This window comes from Panthera uncia, assembly GCF_023721935.1.
Source record: "Panthera uncia isolate 11264 chromosome C1 unlocalized genomic scaffold, Puncia_PCG_1.0 HiC_scaffold_3, whole genome shotgun sequence".
NCBI classification, from domain to species: Eukaryota; Metazoa; Chordata; class Mammalia; order Carnivora; family Felidae; genus Panthera; species Panthera uncia.
In genome coordinates, this window is record NW_026057584.1 from 102,772,739 (window position 1) to 102,793,439 (window position 20,701).

General features: G+C 45.1%; 1 protein-coding gene across 1 annotated transcript in view; it reads right to left on the reverse strand.

The window, feature by feature from the left end:
- CLASP1 (cytoplasmic linker associated protein 1) overlaps window positions 1-20,701 on the reverse strand; it is a 272,017-nt gene that overhangs the window by 27,542 nt on the left and 223,774 nt on the right. Inside the window, exons 31-35 of the mRNA XM_049616225.1 lie at window positions 17,488-17,631; window positions 16,900-17,006; window positions 8,222-8,372; window positions 3,934-4,180; window positions 1,023-1,213 (exon numbers count right to left, since the gene is read on the reverse strand). Of these exons, the coding sequence (XP_049472182.1) occupies window positions 1,023-1,213; window positions 3,934-4,180; window positions 8,222-8,372; window positions 16,900-17,006; window positions 17,488-17,631 (840 nt within the window). The remainder of the gene's footprint in view (window positions 1-1,022; window positions 1,214-3,933; window positions 4,181-8,221; window positions 8,373-16,899; window positions 17,007-17,487; window positions 17,632-20,701) is intronic.

Below are 20,701 nucleotides of genomic sequence, written 5' to 3' on the forward strand. Positions count from 1 at the left end.
GTCCCCACCCTCCTCCATCACTGTACTTCTGTCTGTCCCCACCCTCCGCCAAACCATTAACCCGAAGCATCAGAAAGCAATCAGAGCCACCGCATTCGCCGGCCCCCTGTGCATCCGTCTTCCATCAGAGTCACCATCAACGTGACCCTGAGAGGGACCTTCACCGTGGGCTGTGTTGAGCTTCCTCAAAATCCACCTGGTCCTGCCCTTGAGTTCTTCATCACACCTGCTTCGTTATTTCCGCGGCCTCCACAAAGCCCAGTGCACAGGTGGATTTTTACTTCTAGAGTTTCACTCAGACAATTCCCAACATCTGCTGCTGTCTCTGCATAAGGGACCAGCACACAGATGGGAGAAGGCAGGGCTCTGACTAGGTTACTCCCCCCTTTAAGAGTCATCTACGTGGTGCCAGGTGTGGATTACGGACCGGGCACGGCACAAATTCCTCGTTGGTCACACTCAAAGGTCACAGGGCAAAGAGGGCTTTTGATTTAAAAAATAATACAGAAGATAACAGAAAACAACCCATGCTCCAGAACTGCTTGCTTAACCAGTTAAAATCACTGTTGCTGCTCACAGATGCCGGCTGCATCTACACAGAACTTCAGGGAAGGCAGCATCTAGTAGGGTCTCTTAAAAAATGAACTTCTCTATTTCTCAGTTACGCATGAAACCTAAAACTCACACAGAAAAAAACCTCATTGTAAAAAACCATTCCATGCTAACAAAGGTTTAAGAAATTCTGTGTGAAACAAAGTAACCTGAAGCAGGAACAAGTTTCCGTCAACTCCTACAAACCCCATTACAGAAGAAAACACACATATAAATAAGCTAGGAACGGGGCCCGTCTCTGACAGAAACATGACCTCACTAGCTGGTGCTCAGAAAATATTTGGAAAACGTTTTGATGTAAACAGCAGGCACAGTACAGAAATAAAGCTGAAGCCAAAGTCCAGAACGACAGGACTTAACAGCCCGTCACACGGGAAGGGGGGAACGCAAGGACGAGGAAGGCGCCTCACGTCTTTGTCTCCGAGCGTCTCCAGCAGCAGGAGCAGAATGGTCTTGAAGTGCTCCTCCCAGACGCCCAGGCTGTCTTCCCGGGTGATTTTGAGCAGCTCCAGCAGGGCGCCTTTCCGTTCCTCCACCCGCTCGTTGTGGTTGGACAGCTCTTTCAGAAGGTCAGCCACCAAGTCAGAATGGTCAATGGGCACTGGAGAGACACCGAGACACAAAGTCACCTCACAAGGACACCGGGCTGTGGACGCGCCCTCCGCCCGCTCTCCGCTCCCAGAGGCAGCCCCCCTCCATCATTCCTGCTCCGTGCCCTTCACCCTTCTCTGCTGCCCGCTCGTGACACCCTTAGCAGGCCGTCTCACCAAACAGGAAAACAGAGATGTGGGAACACGTGTCAAGTACCAATACCAACATCCTTACCCTCCCCCACCATCGTTTTCCCCCTTTGAGTTCAGACAAACAGGAGAAGCCATCTAAAAGTCTCTCCATGACTGTCCTCCTCCCCCCCCCAAATCTATCTCCACTGCAGCAGCTCCAAGTCAGGCCACCCCTGGACAGTCCCCTCCCGCCGTCACACCCACTGACACGTGCACATTTTCCTCCAGGCCCTCCTCACTGACCGGTCTGACATTCCTTCCCTCCCCGAATGTCCAGAGCTTAGTAACTAGCACAGCAAACAAATACTAATCAAGGTGTTTAGCCTGTGCATGGACTGTCTATGCACAGACTGTACAACGTGCCAAAACCACTTAGCAAAAGGGCTTCAACCGTGAAAGACCTATCCTTTCTCTTCCCATGAACTTAAGAGACCTCAACTCTGAACACTTTCTTTCAATAGAAAGGATGAAAAGGCAAAGACAAATCATTAGGAACTACTTAAATTTGTATTTTCATACTCTCTTTTTTTTTTTTTTTTTTTTTTTAGCGTCTAAGGTGCGAGGGAACAAACACACAGGAAGTTTGAAATGTTAAAGAACACGGGGCGCCTGGGTGGCTCAGTTGGTTGGGCAGCCGACTTCGGCTCAGGTCATGATCTCACGGTCCGTGAGTTCGAGCCCCGCGTCGGGCTCTGTGCTGACAGCTCGGAGCCTGGAGCCTGTTTCAGATTCTGTGTCTCCCTCTCTCTCTGCTCCTCCCCTGTGCATGCTCTGTCTCTCTCTGTCTCAAAAATAAATAAACGTTAAAAAAAAAAAAATTAAAAAAAAAAAGAAATGTTAAAGAACTCAATCATTTCCCCCCTGCCTTTCCACTTTTCTCTTTAGGCCTTTTAGTCAGTTGGGAAGCCTTACATAAATTTAGTAAGTTTAGGAAGCCTTTTACGCAGTTGGTAAATAGGGAACAACCAACACCCCAATCTCTGTTCTATCTTAAACAAGACCAACAAATGGGTAAGTTAAATGATGTGTCAACTGTCTGAACAATAAAAGGAAACAGCCCACTACTCCTAAAAAGTGCAATTCATAATAACCACCAAGCCATTAGCCTTGGGCCCAGTGAACAGACACTGGGAATCCCTGGGAATTTACAGGGTTGCTACCCACGGCAAGTAACCACCTGGGCACGTGCCTTCAAACGACTGCAGGACTTCATTTCTGTCTTAGGATCCCATCGCTATTGTGGGGCTTGAACTCATAGCCCTGAGAATAAGAGTCATGTGCTCTGCCAACTAAGCCAGGCAGGCGCCCCCCAGTTCCCCTTCTTTTGTGTCCCCACTGAAACCAGCATCTGCTCTAGCGAGGCGCCCCCTCTTTCCAGTGCCATTGTGTTAGGTCTTTTTTCTAGGACAGGCCATGAGTTGCTCTGAGGCCAAGGACTGTGTCTGATTTGCCTCCTTGTCCCCAGCAAGCTATACACTTCATGACACACAGTGAATGCTACCTGTTCAGGGCTCTAATTTAGGGTTCTGATTTAATTCTTCATTTAAAACTGAAAAAGAAAACAAAGGCTTGGAAACAAAACGGATATATACGTATATTTAAAAAAAAAAAAAAACTATTATGTGAACGTGACAATCAGGTGAAAAAAGAACTAATTAAGTTCCAGACAAAAACAGCATCATTCCAATGCATGCTTACTCACCGGTTACTCAGTAATGGACACTGGTCTTAACACAAGTGTCAGAAAACAAAGCACATCGTCAGACTAGTTCTGTTCGTGCCAAGTATGTTATATTTGGGGCAAGTAACTTAACCCTTCTGAATGTTAGTTTTTTAACCTGTGAAATGGGAATAATCCCTTCTATCTCATTAGATATGTACAGAAAGCAGCTGAGCGGAAAGCACACGGTAATGCAGGAGCTCAGTATATGCCAGATCCCCTCTCTCTGAACTACGAGACAGAAGTCAACCAAAGCAGCTCCAGGAAGCCCTGGTTAAAACGCTGGTGTGAGAGAAAAGCGGGGGGCTCTCAGTGGTGCTACCGGGCCCTCCTTCCATAGCTCAGGGCTGGGAGAGGACACACAGACGCTGAGCCTGTGCTGGGATGGCTTGTGCCTCTGCCTCCCACCCGCTAACTGCTACTCCCCTCGCGCTTCTGACCTCCACTCAGGCCCTTGTGCCTCGCGGAAGCCTTCCCTGAGGGGCACAGCTGACCTCCCTTCACTGCACAGTGTGCAGCCCTAAGTTTGGGTCACCGGTAGTTCCTGGTTTCGTGACTGGCTCTACGAAAGCCAGGCTGCTGGCTTCCAGAGGGCAGGGACTGTGCACGCTTCTGTGCACAGATGTGCCTTCCATGCCTAAGCACATGGTGGGGGCTCAGTAAGTGGCTAAACGAAGGACTGTCTGCATGTGTGTTTGCCCTCTACACCCAGAGCTGCTGTGCCCAGGGAGAGCCACAGAAAGCTCTTCTGGATGGCGGGGGTGGGGTGGGGGTGGGGGGGTGGGGAGTTGGATGGGGGTCAAGCAAAGAGGAACAAACCATCTCGAAGCTGCTCCATGTCATCATCGAACACGGCCTCCTTCAGGGCTGTCTTGTCATAGGCGTTGATGGTGTCCGAGTAGGGGTAGGGATTGTAGTCTCGCGCCCGCGGCCCAGGGAAGGCGCGGGGGGGCTGGGTGTTGAGGAGGGACGTCTTGTTGTCCAGGGCCGTTCTGCCTCCTTCCACCACATCACTGCCTCCCCGGCCCTCCGTGGCAGGCGACGCAACTCCACCATCGCGGGACCCCTGAGGCACGGCACACAGTCAGTTCCTTTTTAGGACTTTTAACAAACTCTTCCTTTACATTTTCAGAAGTATTGGGACAGCCAGATTTCTCCCTTGAAATCTGGCCACTGACCAAAGGATAGTTACTAGGTTTCAATCTGTAAACCATCCAATTCATAAACTACCTGAGCAGGAACTGAACACACTTATGTTTTCCCCTCTCCACTCGCTAATTTACATGTAAAGTCTGTTAATTTACATCTGAAGTCTGTTTTGTAGGTGGTGATCACTTTTTACTTAAATGTTTCTTTAAAAAAAATTTTTTTTAAATGTTTATTTTTGAGAAAGGGAGAGAGAGGGAAAGAGAGAGACAGAGAGAGAGAGAGAGAGAGAAAGAGAGAGAGAGAGGACAAGTGGGGGAGGGGGCAGAGAGAGAGGGAGACACAGAATCCGAAGCAGGCTCCAGGCTCTGAGCTGTCAGCCCAGAGCCCGATGCAGGGCTTGAACTCACAAGCTGTGAGATCATGACCTGAGCCAAAGTCGGATGCTTAACTGACTGAGCCACCCAGGCGCCCCTAAAAAAAATTCTTACTTTCTAAACTTGTATATTTAAACCAGTCCTTATCTTCGTGCAGACTTTGCAGAGTGGGAATCACGGCACACATTCTGTCATATATTTTGCTTTTCTCATAGTGTAAGAATGTCCCGTGTAAATAAAGTATTTAATAACATATTGTTTAATGGGGCGCCTGGGTGGCTCAGTCAGTTAAGCAGCCGACTTCGGATCAGGTCATGATCTTGCGGTCCGTGAGTTTGAGCCCCGCGTCAGGCTCTGTGCTGACCGCTCAGAGCCTGGAGCCTGTTTCGGATTCTGTGTCTCCCTCTCTCTCTGACCCTCCCCCGTTCATGCTCTCTCTCTGTCTCAAAAATAAAGTAAACGTTAAAAAAAAAATTAAAAAAAAAAATAACATATTGTTTAATCACACCACTATTTCTACTTGTGTTCTAGTAAGATTTACTCAACCATTCCCCTTCTACTGTTTTTTTTTAATGCTTCTATTTTTTGCTATTATAGACAACTCTGAAATAAACTACACTGTAACATAACACCTTTCTTACCTTTTGCTGCATTTGTTATTTAGCACAGATTGCCAAAAGTTACATTACTTGATAAAGGATATGAAACTTAAAATCACCTATGCCAAATATAATTTTACTTAGCTCCAAAGAAACTGTATCAAGTTCCCATGCCACCAATATTACACTAGTTCCCTCATATCCTGAAGCATTAAATATTCTAATTTCTACCCGAAACAAAGCGGAACAATTTAGAAATAAAGTGGAGCCTCAAATGTATGTTTGCTGCATTTCTGTAATCACCCATAAGGATGGACTTTCTCCTGCAAGTTGAACGTTTTCATCTCTGCTTTGGGGAACTGTCTTCCTAGTGGCTCTGACATTCATCCTTATGGAGGTCTGTCTTATTACACTGGGTCACTTATCAAACCAAAGAGGTACACTGGCTCCCGAGTCTTTCACACATAATGCATTTTCACACCCAGCCCAGCTTCTTTGCTCACACTCCGGTAATCAGCAGCTAAGATCGTGAATTTCGAACCTGTTCAACAATTTCCACTTCGTCCTCTCATGTTCCCCTATCCTGCCACCCACCCTGTTGTCTGGCCTGGGGGCTCCTGCACCCCATCCTGCCGATTCCACCAATGACAATCCTGCTTCCATGCCTCGCCTGCTACCTTCACTCGGCAAGCTTCACCCCTTTCAACTTCGCCAGAGAATTTTTATGCTTTGAAAAAGCGGAAATCACTCAAATGTTCCAAAACAGGGCACTGAGTACATGATTGTGGTATCCATGTGACGAATTCTCACCTGACCATAAAAATTCCCACAGGAGAATGCAGACGGGGGGGGGGGGGAAGTGCTCACATGCTACGTTCAACAGAATGCACACCGTGATGTCACTTGCATCAAAAACAAACAAAAACATGCTACCGCCTTCTCCAAGCATACAGATGCATAAATATATATAAAGAAATAGAAAAATATACACGAAAGCATCCACCTTCTCTTAGGGCCTCTATTGTTCCTAGCAGGGCTTCGGATTCCCTAATTTGAGCCCCTCGCTCCCCACAGGTGTTCTGGAAGCCCTTTTCCACTCTCCTCACCACAGCTGAACTCCCAGAGTCCGGTCGGCCTCTTTCTGCTGCCCATAGAAAGTGGGAGCGGTCAGTGGGGATGCCCTCCACTTCCTGGCCCCACATCAACCCAGCCCACCCGGCTTCCCAGCTACGGCCACCAGTGCCCAGACTGCCTCCCCTGCCATGTCCTCAAGGACCCGTGTCCACCAATCACCCATGCCCTGCCACGGCATCGTCCACACTTTTCTCCTAACTGGTCCCATGTGCATTCAGACAGGGCAGGTCTCCCCGGGGAAAAGGTCCTGGATGATCCCTCCTCAATGTCCAGGTTGTTACTCAAGCTGGTCCTCAACCCACTGCACTCTGCTTTCCATGCTCAGCTCTGCTCTGAACGGTGCTCACAAAACAGATGGGGCTCCTGGAAGAAACTAGATCTGGAAACCGTAGACCAGGACTGTGCGTAAAGTTTATTTGAGAAGAAGAACATGGAAATCCAAACCGTGGGTCCATTCTCCAAGAAGAGGATGTGGCTCTAGATCAGAACAATGGTGAATAAATGTGTGTTTTATATACTTTCAGCTAAAATACAATATTTGTAAATATTGTAAAAAAAAATAAAAAAATAAAAAAATAAAAAAAAATCCAGCAGAGTCCTTTCCCTTCGTCTGACCGGTCGCTGTCTTTGCAGCATCACCTCTTTGGCTACAAGGCCTTTCCCAAAGTTTCCTTTAAATTCTCTGACACCCCACTCTCCTGGTCTCCTATGCAATAATAACCTGTAGCCCTTCTCCCAAGTCCTCTTCTTCCGTCTTTCCCTTTAGTGTTGATGCTCCCCAGGATTTTGTCCTTACCCTTTACTTGGTTGATTTCACTCACTTTCTAGTTACCATCAGGCAACCAGTCAACGTCTCTCAATGTTTCATCTCTGGGCCGAGCGGCCAGCCTGAACTGCAGACTGGTATCTGCAAAGGCCTAAGGAGTATGTGTGCTTGGATACTCCCTATGTCCCCCAAGTCACACACATCCAAAACTGAGCTCATTAAGTTCCAAAGGGGTTAAGACACATTTTTTCTCCTTCCGTGATATGATCTCACTGAACGGCACAAGCACCTAACAGTTCCAGCCAGAGACTTCGGACTCTTGTTATTTCAGCTCATGCCTTACCGACCCCACTTCCTCCAGAGTCATTCTCCATCTCAGAGGGGCAGCAGGTTTCCTAAAATTTTAAGTGTGACCACGCCACTTCCTTGGTTAAAAATCTCCAGTGACCCCCGAGTGGAGTCAGACACCAGCAGGAAAGGGAGTACCCTTCCTGAGCCAACCCTTGCAGCCTCCTCCCCAAACCTGGCCACCAACACGACAGGCCCGCTCTCTGCACGCCAGCCACTGCAAAGAGAACTCATGCCATGCCCCCTGCCACCTCTCTGCTTTCTCCCAGGCCCGTCCTCCTATCTGACCACACACTCCCCTCGACCTCTGCTTCACGCAGCTCCGAGGACAGCACCACCTCTGAGCACCGGGACTGGCCCAGCCTGACTCATCAGTACTGAGCCCTGCCCGCTCCCGCCGCACCACCACTCCCCACGGATCTGCCTGCCTCTGCAGGAACTACAGCTCCCAGAGAACCACGCTGCTTTCTGATTCAGGCCTACTATTTTCATCACGTCACAGGAACAAAAATATGTCCAGGATAAACAAAGGCAAACAGGGGCACAAGATAGTTTACAATCTTCACAAAGAGAGCTGGGGGTCACTCAAAATTTTATAAAGTTGCCTCGGGCCTCTTAAGATAATACCCTTCTAGCTACAAGACACAAATGATGATGAAGCTCAGTGTTCACGTGGTCAGTCCTCAGAGTTCTCACTTCACCGAAATACAGTTCTCTGTTAGCCTGGGGATACTTACAATGTCACAGTCCTTTTTGCCATCTCGCTTAATTGGCTCATTCAGATCCTCTTGGCTTCGAAAACTAAACTTTTCAATGGCTTCTGTAACTCCACGCAGAGAACTGTAAATTTCTTCAGAGTTCAGGTTCTCTGTATCATATTCCAGCATGCTAAAGGATCAAAAGATATTGTATTTCTTAAATTGAAGCACACGCATAAATTTGAGGCATGGGTATAAATTACTTCCAACAGTTTATGGAGTGAGGTATAATTACAATTTCGTGTCTTTAGGCGAGTTGGAATGAAAAGGAGACACCTGTTAGAGTGCCACCACTGGACAACTGCACGTGTTCCTTGTCAAACCAGGCCCCAAACACATCACATCAGCACTCGGTAAGACCCGGTGGGGGGCACAGCAATAACCACAAGAATGCAAGAACTCAAAGGGTGACAACTGGTGACAATGCACGAGGTAATGAAAGTGGAAAAATAACTTTCGTATCTTGAAGATGGAAACAAGGAGTCTGGTTGTTACTGGTCTCAAATGTACAAACGGGTAAGAGGGGTGGGCATTTCAAAATAAAGCTAGTGTCACAAGCAAGTTTCAGAGGGGCAAAGCTAACGACCTCACAAGACTGGGTAATGCTCACCGGGGTTAGAAACTTGTGAAATAAAACCCTACGTTCAAAAACGATTCCAAGTTAGATCCACCCTACCGAAAGGCTCCCAACAGTCTCTCTCGTGCCATCTAACCCAGGAGCTTGCTGTGAATATCAAACTCTTCCAAGGTGCTGACATTTTGCGTTTTACAATAAAAACAGATCTTATACAGATGAGTCACGTTCCTAGATGGATGTCTAGAAGTATTTCAAAAAGCAAGAAACATTCATCCCTTACAGAAAAGTGATGCCAGCGATTGTTCCTTTAGTGGGCTGAGCAGAGCAAAATCAGAAACTAAGCAAAAATCCCAAGTAGCCTTTGGGTGTCATGTATAGGGTGTCAACAGGCAGCCTTTCACGGTCCGGAGAGTGCACGGAAGTGGGTCCCGAGAACAGCCCGCCGTCCCTCACTGAGAGTATCCAAGAAAAGCACAGGATAAAGCACAGCATAAAGAAGGCAAAACATGAAGCAACAGTCAACCAAGGGTAAAGGCAAAACAACTGTGTTCATTTGAGTGTCACATGTTTCAAACAAACTCGAAGAGAAGATCAGATGAGTTGGTGTAAGTGAACTTCCACAAAGTCTTGGAGCTACACTGAGGATTGCTAGGGACAAAGAATCCTTGGGTGTGTTTAAGTGAGCATTCGACAACATCATTCAGGACTAAAGACACGCAGTCTTTCGTTCTTCAAAAGAAGTAACTGAAACTAGACCATCGCTGGCAGGAACCTTTCCTACGTGCGACACAACCAACCCTGTCCATTCTCACAAGAGGCTGTTTCCTGTAGCTTAACAAACAAATGATATTTACTAAGCCCCCCTCGCCACCTTTTCTTTTCTTTCTTCTTTAATGGTTTGGGCAGATGAGCAAGATAAGAGGTCGACGGTCCTCACTTGGGAGGAGCCAGACCTCTACTGGCTCGCGGTTGGAACCATCCAGGTGTTTTCTGTGGCTGGACACGTCCTGCTGGGGCACAACATCTGAACTCACCTTTGGAGATGGGAGCTATTTGCCTAAAATTGCAAAACTCGCCCAGATAGAACTTTCTTGTTTTCTGATGAATGAAAGAAAATCTATACCCCAACTGTGCTTGGAGAGCTCACAAAAATACATGCCAACTCAAAGACGGGCTCTGGCAGCAAACACAAAGAAATGTGAATGAACATGTTAACAGCTAAAGTCCCGTGTATATACTGACGGGAAGTGGAAGGAAAAACCTGAATGGAATTCAAGATGTCAACCCCTGCTAAGTTCATAAGGTTGTCTGTCTATGGGGCAACATCACTTTAATGTGAAGAAAGCGTGACCGAGGAGCACAGGGGGTCGGTCCCTGCCCCTCCTTTCCAGAACAACACAATACCAGCTTCCGTGGGAGCAAAGGCATTTATACATCTGGCCAGTACACTATTTTTTATATATAAAGACTGAGTATGACTCAAACAAAAAATTATGTATACGAGATGTAAAAAAGATGCCTTAAAATACTTTTAATCACAACAACCAAAAATAATAGCATAGCCCATGCAAAAAAGGAAAAAAAACAACTGAAAGAATGACAGATGGACAAGAGCAAGTCTGGCGGAACGTTCAGCTTTTTAAGGGATGTCACAATATTATTTTCCATATGTCGCTTCAGATAACATTAGCTTTCACTTCATTCATCTCATTATTCGTAACCTCAATGGCCTTAAAATATTTCACTTCCGTTCACAGAACTTTATAGCCTCGTCTCAAAATAAGAAAATAAAGGATTCTGCCAGTTAATGCTCCTCCTTCTTACTTTCAATTAATAGTGAGGAGTACACGTGCGTGACCGGCTGCAATCCGGGGTGACACTTCTTTTAGACTTGAGGTTTGAAGTATCTCCTTGGTACGAAGCTAAAACTGTGAGCGGCAGGTGAGAGACGGCATTGCTTTTCTCCAACACGAACCAGATAACGTTACTTTCTTCGCTAGTTCATGTTTTGGCATTTGTTTTTTTCCGAATCGATGCCTACGAGCCCTCATTTTGTAGGGAAAAAGGAAATTCCCACGAAAGCTGTCATCGGGGAATCCCAGATACTGGGGCCCCGGCCAGCAGAACATAAGAGAGCACAGCAAGAGGGACGCAGTGGCTTTCTCAGAGGAGGCTTTGCTTAGGTAGACCCTAGTCTGCCACCTGCCCCCTAGCTCAGAGATGTAATCCTTTAGTTACAGGCCAGCTCCCGGTCTCCTGTAAACACTGCGATTAGACCCCAGAGGGTTTCCTTAGAATTCTTCAGATTAGGAAGAGTTGCTCAATGGGTCAATATTCACTGGCCTAAGGTCAGGCCATGCCACCCAACACTGGGGCAGAATAGAGCTCTGGACCTGCCCTGTTGTAAAGGGACCATATCAAGGGTGGGGAGATGGGCGAGGTCAGGTCTCCAAGAACAGAGACACCAGAGGCAGGAAGGTTGCTTTCTCAGATTTTCCTCTTTTGTCATTTTGTAGGGAAAATATGTCTGCAGTGGGAAGGACACTAAGATTCTAGGTATGGAATTAGGATAATCATTCCGTGTTATGCCATCAACACAGTTTTGACAGAGAGCAAAGAGACAAAGGTTTCCTCTTATTTTTATGTAACGGACAGGTTTTTCTAAATGTAAAAGTCTCTTGTCGATGCTCTCTCCCTCCGACGGCCAACAAAAGTCATGGGTATTTATTAGCATCAGCTGTGTTACTGTGTATGTGTGAAGGACGATTCTGGAAATGGGGTCTTGAGAGTGGCTGGGGGTGAAGCTTAGTGCCCACTAGGGCACACAGGTCAGTGTACTGGAAGAGTCATAAATGGGACTTCTACTTCGAAGCCTGGCTCATCTTTTTTTTTAAAAAAGGAAGTAAAGCGACACAGTTCATTAACATTGACCACAGCAGTGGTCACATTGTTGCTGTGCCTTTTCCCTAACCTTGCATATCTAGTAACAGTCATTATAGGATTCTCTGAACACTTGGGAAGCTACTCTTAGAGCTATAAGAGTTTCAAAAGAAAGGTGTTGTTAAAACCCGACACAGCGGACTTGTTCATATGTACAGCTTCATTGTGCTGAGGACACAAAAGTAGAAACGTAAAGCTTCTGTGCAAAAGCTATCTGTGAAGCATTCAGAAGTAGCAGACCTTTTTCTGTTTTGTTTTTACCCCATCCTATCAGAGGGTACAAACTCATTTTGCACAGCACAAAGATGGCTGAACTGCCCTATGCTCTGCTCATGCAGTTATAGGCTTCAAGGGAAGGGGTCCTCTGATCTTTGGACCTTTATAATAAGCACCTAAAGGACTCTCAAGCAGTAATCTAAAGGAATCCATGGGCCCTACTTTGTCCCACTGATTTACCATCTGTCTTAAATCTGAAGGAAGCCCCACCTCCTTCTTCTAGATACCGACCCCTCCACTGCCTAGAGGCAAGGGCACCTCAGTGAGATGCAGCAGTGAAAACCTCCTGACTTCCCCTTCTGGATCAGACTATCGCCACGTGAGGGTACCTTATGCAAGAAAGCAGTCCACGTCATCAACAGCAGGACGAGCGCTACAGGTACGGTTTGGGACAGGGCAGGTCTCATTTGCTTCTGGGTGGGAATGCCTTGTCTGCTTGAGAAGAATACGAAGGAAACTGTGCCCCTCTCGCCTGCCTCGACTGCACGGCACTGCCCCGGCACCTTTTGGGGTGGGGGGCTCAGCTCTGCCTGGGCCACAGTGGGTGCTGACGGATTTGGCCAGTTGATGAAACAGTCATCTGTCCCTGGGCCACGGCAGGAGCTGCACTCATGCGGGTCGACAGAGACCATGCGCCTGCTCACACTTCTCACCAAGGCTCTACTCCTGCTCATCTAAGCCAGAGGCTTTCCACAAGACCTGAGACGACCCTGGAAAGGCAATAATATTGTGACACCTCGGACAAGGTTAACAGGTAGCTTGTTACCTGGGAGAGTAAGAGCGCCTGAGAGTCTTGTGGGAGGGAGCGGTGGGAATGGAGTTAGGCTGAGAAAAGGGAGGTGGGTGCTTCGATAGCCCATCGGCACTCCAACCCCATAACCGACTGCAGTGATCAGAAGAGGAGAATCAGAGAGAGACAACACAAGGCAACGGGGAGGGGAGGGGGGAGGGGACAGGAAGACACGATATCCTGAATGTCTTCCGGTCTCCTCCTTCCTTGACCAGGCTCTGTCAGAGTTAACTGCAGCAAAATGTACACTTCACCATACAGAGGAAAACCGAACAAATTTTGTTTTACAGTTTGGCCCCTGATGAGGCTGCTTTATTCCTTCCCCTCTCGATCGTGTGTTACATGTTTAAATCACATAAGATTCCATGGGTAAGACTGGGGGTGTGTGTGTGCACGGGGAAGGACACTGTGAGCACTTACACACAAATAGGCACGGATGTTCAGCTTCGGGTAATGCAACCAACTATCTTACAAAGAGCCAGACAAGGAATTTTGGGCCTTAATTCAAACGAGAACCAAGGGACCACAGCAGGAAGATTCAGAGAACGTGCCATTCTGTCCAGAGCACTCAAGCAGGGGGCAAGGTGCTCCCTGAGGCCAGGATCCAATCAGATGGGAGCTCAGAGGCCACCACAAGCAATTTCCTTCTGAAAGAGTAACAGCACCACTAGAGGGTTACAATTCCCCTACTCACATCACCTACTATGAGAATTAAAATGCATCTGAGAACACAGGCAGCCCTCTTCACTTCGTGAATGTCACTCAGTGGCCTGGGTCTGCAGAGGCCCTGACGGACAGTTCTAACAGCTGCTGCGATTCAGAAGAGGCACACACACTGGGAGAGGCGTGTGCTGACCTGGCAGGAAATGTGATCTGAGGCCCAGGATGGAGTCGTGGCATCAGAGACCACGTCCCCAGGGGGCAGCACCGCCTGCGGCTGGCATTCATCATAGTCCTGAGAGCTAGCCTCCACCAAAGACAGCTGTGGCCTTATTTTGGAAGGCAAGTAAGTGGAGAGAGGAGAGGTCACCACAGCACAGGAGGGCCCACAGACCTTCTCTAAGTCACACACTGAATCGGGGCAGAGGTACAAGAAGAATCTGGGTGACCATGTCTCCTGGAGTTCTGCTAACAGGTGCAGCGGAAAGCAGAGAGGTGCACCAGCCCCTCCACAGCTTACGGAAGGCTGAGTTTCCCAGTTAATCCCCACTTGGCTTCTATGGAAACTGTTGATCCTCTGATGCAATGGCTGTAAAATCCACCTAAAATTACCCTTTATTGCTGGAGGTAACAGAGGGGATGCTCTGTCATTAGTGTCATTCTGCTCTACACCACGTTTGTCAAGAATGTCCAGCAGACCAGGGCGAGGAAGGCCATCCGCTTTCTCATCTCAAAAGGAATGGATGTCCTGTGATTTCTGAAGCCCCTTGCAACTCGGTTTTTCATTTAACACAAATCACACTGGGTAAAATGAGCTAAAATATACAGATGTGTTTAAAGACAAAACTCCAGGTTACAAATCTCTTCAAATACCCAGCAGTATTTGTTTACTAGCTAGGGGTAAGGAGTAATTCTTCCTTCACACAAAAAAACAATTAATGGAATGTTTCACCAAGGTTTAGTGTTAGCTCCGGCTTCTCTAATACTATTGCAAAAACAACTTCCTCGTTAGCAATTTTTTTGTAACTATCAAATCAGATTTTTTCATCATTTTAGAATATTTGCTAATAACACACCATGATCTGAGCATTAGAATTTTGGGACTAAAAAAAAATACTACAGTTTGTTTTGATACAAAAAAATTAGATTAAAAAGCAGTAATTGGTAATGACTTTTCCTGTAAGAATAACAAAGCTAACATTTTATGGTTAAGATGATTCAAAAGAACTGCAGGTCACAGAAAATAAATGCCTCAAGAGCACTGCTCAGAAAACTCTGGGATTATGTGTGGTGGAACTTGTCTATCGCCTCCCTAGGAATGGGGTGACCTCGTCCATTCTCCTATTTAATGCAAGAGTTCATTTCTTTTATAATTTTCCTGGTGAAAGTATGAGGCCTATTTGAGTATTTCCAGTGATATGACAGGAAGCCTTTTTTCCCACTTCTGGACAGTTTTGGTTGTGAGTTCAAATTGGCTAAGGCCATCTGGCTAGGTACGCACTGACGGAGGGCACATTCTTTTAAAAAATAAAGAAACCACACAACTAAATAATTCCCTAAAGAGGAATTTGTTGACAAGAAAACATTTATGCCACCACTGGCCTTAATCTTCAAAATGATATTAATATTGAAAATTAATCCCTTCCACTGATCTGCAATCCTGACAATAAAAATTATGACCAGACCAATTAAAAATAAATGGTGAGCTGGAAAAATAAATTAAATTTTTAATAATTTGGGGATCCATGAAGATTAACACCCAGCCAATTCTTAGCTCTGCTGGATTATGCTAGCAGCCGCTACTGATCCTTTACTTAGACTAGTAGCACATATAATAATAAAATACTTAACTTGCATTTTACCTTTTGCTTATTACCTAAGGAATGTGCCACCCTAATAATGAAATAAAAGATAAGGAGTATGAATCGTGTATTATGGAAGAGCAGATTTCCCAATTAATGGTGAAGTATTACTTCTAGACAAAAGAAACAATTTACAGAGAATACAAGTTTTCCATAAAACCCTCCCCACTCCCCTGCCCCAAGAAAGAGAACTCTGATTTTACCGTTAACAGCAGACCCTGGTCATTTAAGACTAGCCATATGCTTAAGATACAGATGTTAACATAGAAAAAAAAAAAAAAAAATAGCAGAGCTTCAGTGACACCTGGGGAAATTCAGACATATTTTCACTCACTTCTGATCTCAATTGTCTGATCATAACAGCCTGCCAAAATCATGACAACACAGACCAAACTTGGAGACGTGACATCATTCTTCATTCTACCTAAACATGGCACCAGGGGCATTTAGAGAGATTATAAGTAGGGCAATACAAATGGTAGGATACTGTAAGTATACAAAACACTTTGTGTCACCAAGAGAAAAATACAAATTTGGTATGCTCCAAATACTTAGATGACAACTTGAGAAACTCAAGAGGACTTCACTGGTCATGACAGAAGATTTGGGGAGACTCTTGATCATTCAAAATCTGAATTTAAAGCACTTGTAATATTTTCCTACTAAAGAGGCAACCCTTGAAGGGAAGATGGCATATACTTGAAGTATCTTCTTGTCATCCTGGTGTCGGCAACCCTGAAGACACAGCCTCCGATCCTTGTGCCCAGAGACCTCAAAGATGTGGCCTTCTTGGAGACAAATACAGCATGTACGTACGACCCTCACACGTCTGGGCACTGTCAAGTCTGGTCTCTAGGGCCACTACTCAGTGTGAGGCCATGGAAGGCTCCAACACACACCGGGGGGGGGGGGGGTCACTAAAGTCACCATGCAGAGATTTCCACAGGCTCTGGCCAGATGGAGAAGTCTACAGATGCTGGGACAAGGCATTTTTCTTATTTAAAGCCACTGACTCAGAGTCTGTAAGACCAATGCTTGCACGGTCCCAGCAAAGTCTGAAAACGATGATCTAATTTCAGTTCTCAGGTTCTAAATACCTCTCTGGAGCAGGAGTCTGCTTCAAACGTGAGCCCGTAATTACAGCAACTATGCCTGGAATGACTGCTGGTTTGGAAAACTACCCTAGGCCTTGTGTGGGACTACAAGGGATTTATTTAGATGACAAATACCATAAGGTGCTCTTACCACTTACAAAATAGGTGATGAATTTCTAAATCGTTTCTACGTGAAACAGTACTAAATGTGGCTTTAGCCTTAAAATCTTTAAGTTACTAGGGAGTTCTTAGAGCTGGAAGAATCTCCAAGAACATTCAGCACAAATTGGCCATTTTGCCATAGAAGTCAACTGCTTTGCCCAAGATTATACAGACTACTAGACCCCATGATCTCCTGATACCCATCCATTTTTTGGTGTTAAGCTTGGTCTAAAAACCTAGGAATGGGGTGGACGGACATTGGGGTGGTTTCCTCACTTTTGGGGAAATGGCATTACCTGGGAGACAGGCCCCCGTGGGAACAGTTGGTGGGTGAGGTCAGGGGGCTGGTCCTGCTGCTGGTGTGTCGGGAGGGAGGCCGGCCAATTGTATTGCTCGGAGAGCCCTGGGGTGAAAGCAGAATGAAATAAGATAAATACTTGCACAATCAGGGTGACTTTTTTTTTTTTTAAAGAATGATAAGGCCAATTTTAAGTGCAGATACACCCCAAACGGATAGCTGTCACGCAGGGGTTCCTCAAGTTGAACCGTCTGATGTCACCTGTGCCAGAGTCACACACACAATTGAGTCCTTCCATCTTTATAGCATGAAAAACATAAGTAATTCAGTGAACAAAGGGCTAAGTGACCAAGTAAAAATTTAACGGATTGAACAATCTCACTTAAGAAAAAGAGTACGTTTAAACACTAGGTTCGCTCATTCGTTGGGACTACTGCAGGGGCCAGACACGCCCCCACCCTCCAGATGCCCACAGTTTACTGAAAGAGAACAAGAAAGCTGGCCATTCTATCAGAGCAAGTCTAGACAAGGGACTCGCAGAGGTCACGGTCAGTACAGAGGCACCAGTCGTGACTGAGGCACTCACCACACTGGTGTTACTAGAGTTCTTGAGGTGGTTATGCAGGAGTTTGGTGGCACCATCCTGGAAGGTTTTTGGCAAGGCACCAAGTAACATGGTAAATTCGGGAGTGTTCAATTCAAACAGAGAGATCAGCACAATTTGTGCTGCCTGGAAAAAGAAGATGTGATTCATTATGTAATGGACAACAGCGTATTCTGGTCAAAACATTCATTAAAATGGTCTCACAAAACTTTCTTCATATGAGTCAAACAATAGTAAGAGGACAGCTTCGTCATAAAACACACACACAAAAGGCATTTGGAGAAAACAGGATCACCGGTTATAAACAGCCTGACTTCAATCTGGAAAATACGCCCCCGTTTCACCTTCACGCCCTGGCCTGGGATATCCACAGCATGTTCATATTCAATGACCTTCCCCATGCTGTCTAGCACGAGGGACAAAGCTGCTAAGTACGTAAGTAAAACAACGAGAGGACATGGAACGGCTGAAGATGGTTCACTCTACCAAGTCAGCACTGGACAGGGCTCCTGGTGCCCCTGGAAGGAACAAGTTTCTACAGGAGCTGCCAATGGGCTAACCTGAACAACCACTTTTCCTCAAGCTCCACTTTGAGTGACTGAGAAAATCTAGAGAAAGAGTTTAAATACATCTGAAAAACCCCTGTTGCACCTGCCAAGTGAGAAAGGCCAGTCCTTGGGAAGCAAACCAGACTTATATGGTACAAATTCGGTGTTTTGGCAAACGTTCTACTTTATTAACTGAGACAACGTACTGCATCGAGCACTCTGGCAGCAAGGTGGGAAAGCAATGAGCTGAAGCAACAGTAGCCCTATGAGACTCGGATTTCTCCAGCAAGTCTTTCTATGGTTCTAAGTAGCAGCAGGCACAGTGAGCTTAAAAAACAATGCCTGAGGAATTAGTTCCAAGGGTTTTGATTTAGAACAACTGCCAAGAGAAGACTGTGGTATATAATGGCATCTCTTACAAATTTCTGAGAGTCAAAAGAAAGAAAAATGCATCACATACTCTTCTGACTAAAAGGATACATTTATTTTTCCAAAGACTCAAAATTTCTAGGATTGTAGTAATTCTTTGGAATATTTTTACCCGTGACATAAGGTGTTACAAAAAACATATTTGCTGGGGCACCTGGGTGGCTCAGTCCGCTGAGCGGCCAACCTTGACTCAGACCGTGATCTCGCAGTTCGCAAGTTCGAGCCCCATGTCAGGTTCTGTGTTATCAGCACAAAGCCCGCTTTGGATCCTCTCTCCCCCTCTCTGTCCCTGCCCCGCTTGCTCTCTCCCTCTCTCGAAAATAAACAAACATTAAAAAATACATATCTGCTTGAGAAATGCTTTGGAAGTAAACACCACGAAATATTTCAATGCTTTCACAATGTTAAAATTAATCCTGGGCCCAGTTAAGACAAAACTACTATTTGTATCCGAAGAAAGAAAAACAAAAAAATCCAAGGACCCAAATGTATTTAACCAGAAATAAAAATTAATTATGAATTTTAAAATATCAGAATGTCTTTTACAGAATCAAAAACCAGATTTTAGACCTATCAAAAGCATTTATTAAGCACAGACTGGACAAAAGTATCTTACTTTCTCCCCTTGACCTCCAAATACAGTCATCAGTAGCCTTTCCATCCAAATTAAACTCCAAGGGGCCCGTGTGCTTTCATGACACAGGCAAAACACACTATTACCGATTGTACTACACATTTTCATATTATTGAAACATACTTAATAGTTATCTGAAGGAATCTTTTTCACCACCAATGTAATATACATTAACTTGACCTTTATATTTGTATAAGATTAAATTCCAAAAATCATGCAAAGTAACCTGTGCATTAAAAAAAGACATTTTTGTTAGATGTTAGGAAAAAAACGCATGCAAAAAAAAATGCACTTCAAAGAGAAAGAAAGAAACAGACTTGAGTTTTAGCAGGGAGAGAAAAAAGGAAAATGTTGCCAATTTAGTAAGAAAGTTTAGGGACTTATTTTTTAATGAATGACAATGGCATTTCAAAATTATAAAATGTATCAGTATTTTTATGTGAAATGTGCCACTACCTTTACTTAAAAAAAACGTGTTTCTTCCCAGAATGACAGGATATCTAATATCACAAACTAACTTGAGGTTTTTTACGAAGCAAATTATAAAAATCAGCGGAATCTTTCAGGAACAAAAGAGCCGCAAGACGATAGGCCTAGAAATTGTGCTAACTAGTGGCCATGTGCTATCAGTGACTTAGTCACGTGGGAAAGCCATCACAGCAGACTTTACGTTTTGGCCCACTACAGAAACTTCTCTTTCAATAACCCTAACGGTGAATTTTGATAAGAAATCCAAAAGAGAGATGGAGGAATTTTGAAAATATAACTCGTTGGACAGATGGTACGTGTGGTGATTTATACATATAAATGAATGTAACTTATTTTTACATTTTCCAAAATATGAAATGTAAATGATTTTATACATTTTTCAAAAGTCACCCTTGGGGATTTAAAGCTGTTTTCAAAGTAAAATCCTTTCTAATGAGGTCCAAGCTCCAGAAATGGGTAGAAAATATGATTTAAATCTGTTATTTAAAAATATTTTATATCACAGTTTTAAAAGGAATGAGACTGTATGGTCCTAAAATATTTTATCTACAACTCTCTGTGTTAGTGAGAAGTCAGAATACTAGAATCCAAACAAGGAAAAAAACTGGGTTATATTTATCATTATCATCAATACATTCTCTTTAAAGGAGTAACTCCAAACATAGGGATGAGTTGAAGAGATTCATTTTAAAAAGCTTGGGGCACAGCTCATGTTCAATAATGGATCAAAAAGTGGAGTGCACCACTGTTCTTGTTCCATCATTGAACTCTTGCCTTTCATAAGAGGCAGGGCCAGTGAGCAGCCAGACCAAAAACGCAAGGTTGCTGCTGACTTCTCTTAACGGACAACTCTAGGGTCCTTTATTTTAAAGACCAAATGGCAACTTAAAAGGAACCGACTCCCACTCACGCCCACTCAGCAGTAGAAACTGGTAGATGAGGGCAAAAGGTCCTTCAAATCTTACAGTCACTCTATGGAAAGAACTCCCGGGGCTATCAACTAACTGCCTTGAAGGCAGGAAAGAGTTCTTTGAGACAGGAGATCAATAAAGCCTTTGACAAATGCTTCAGCACTGGTATTAACTGGGGAAAACTT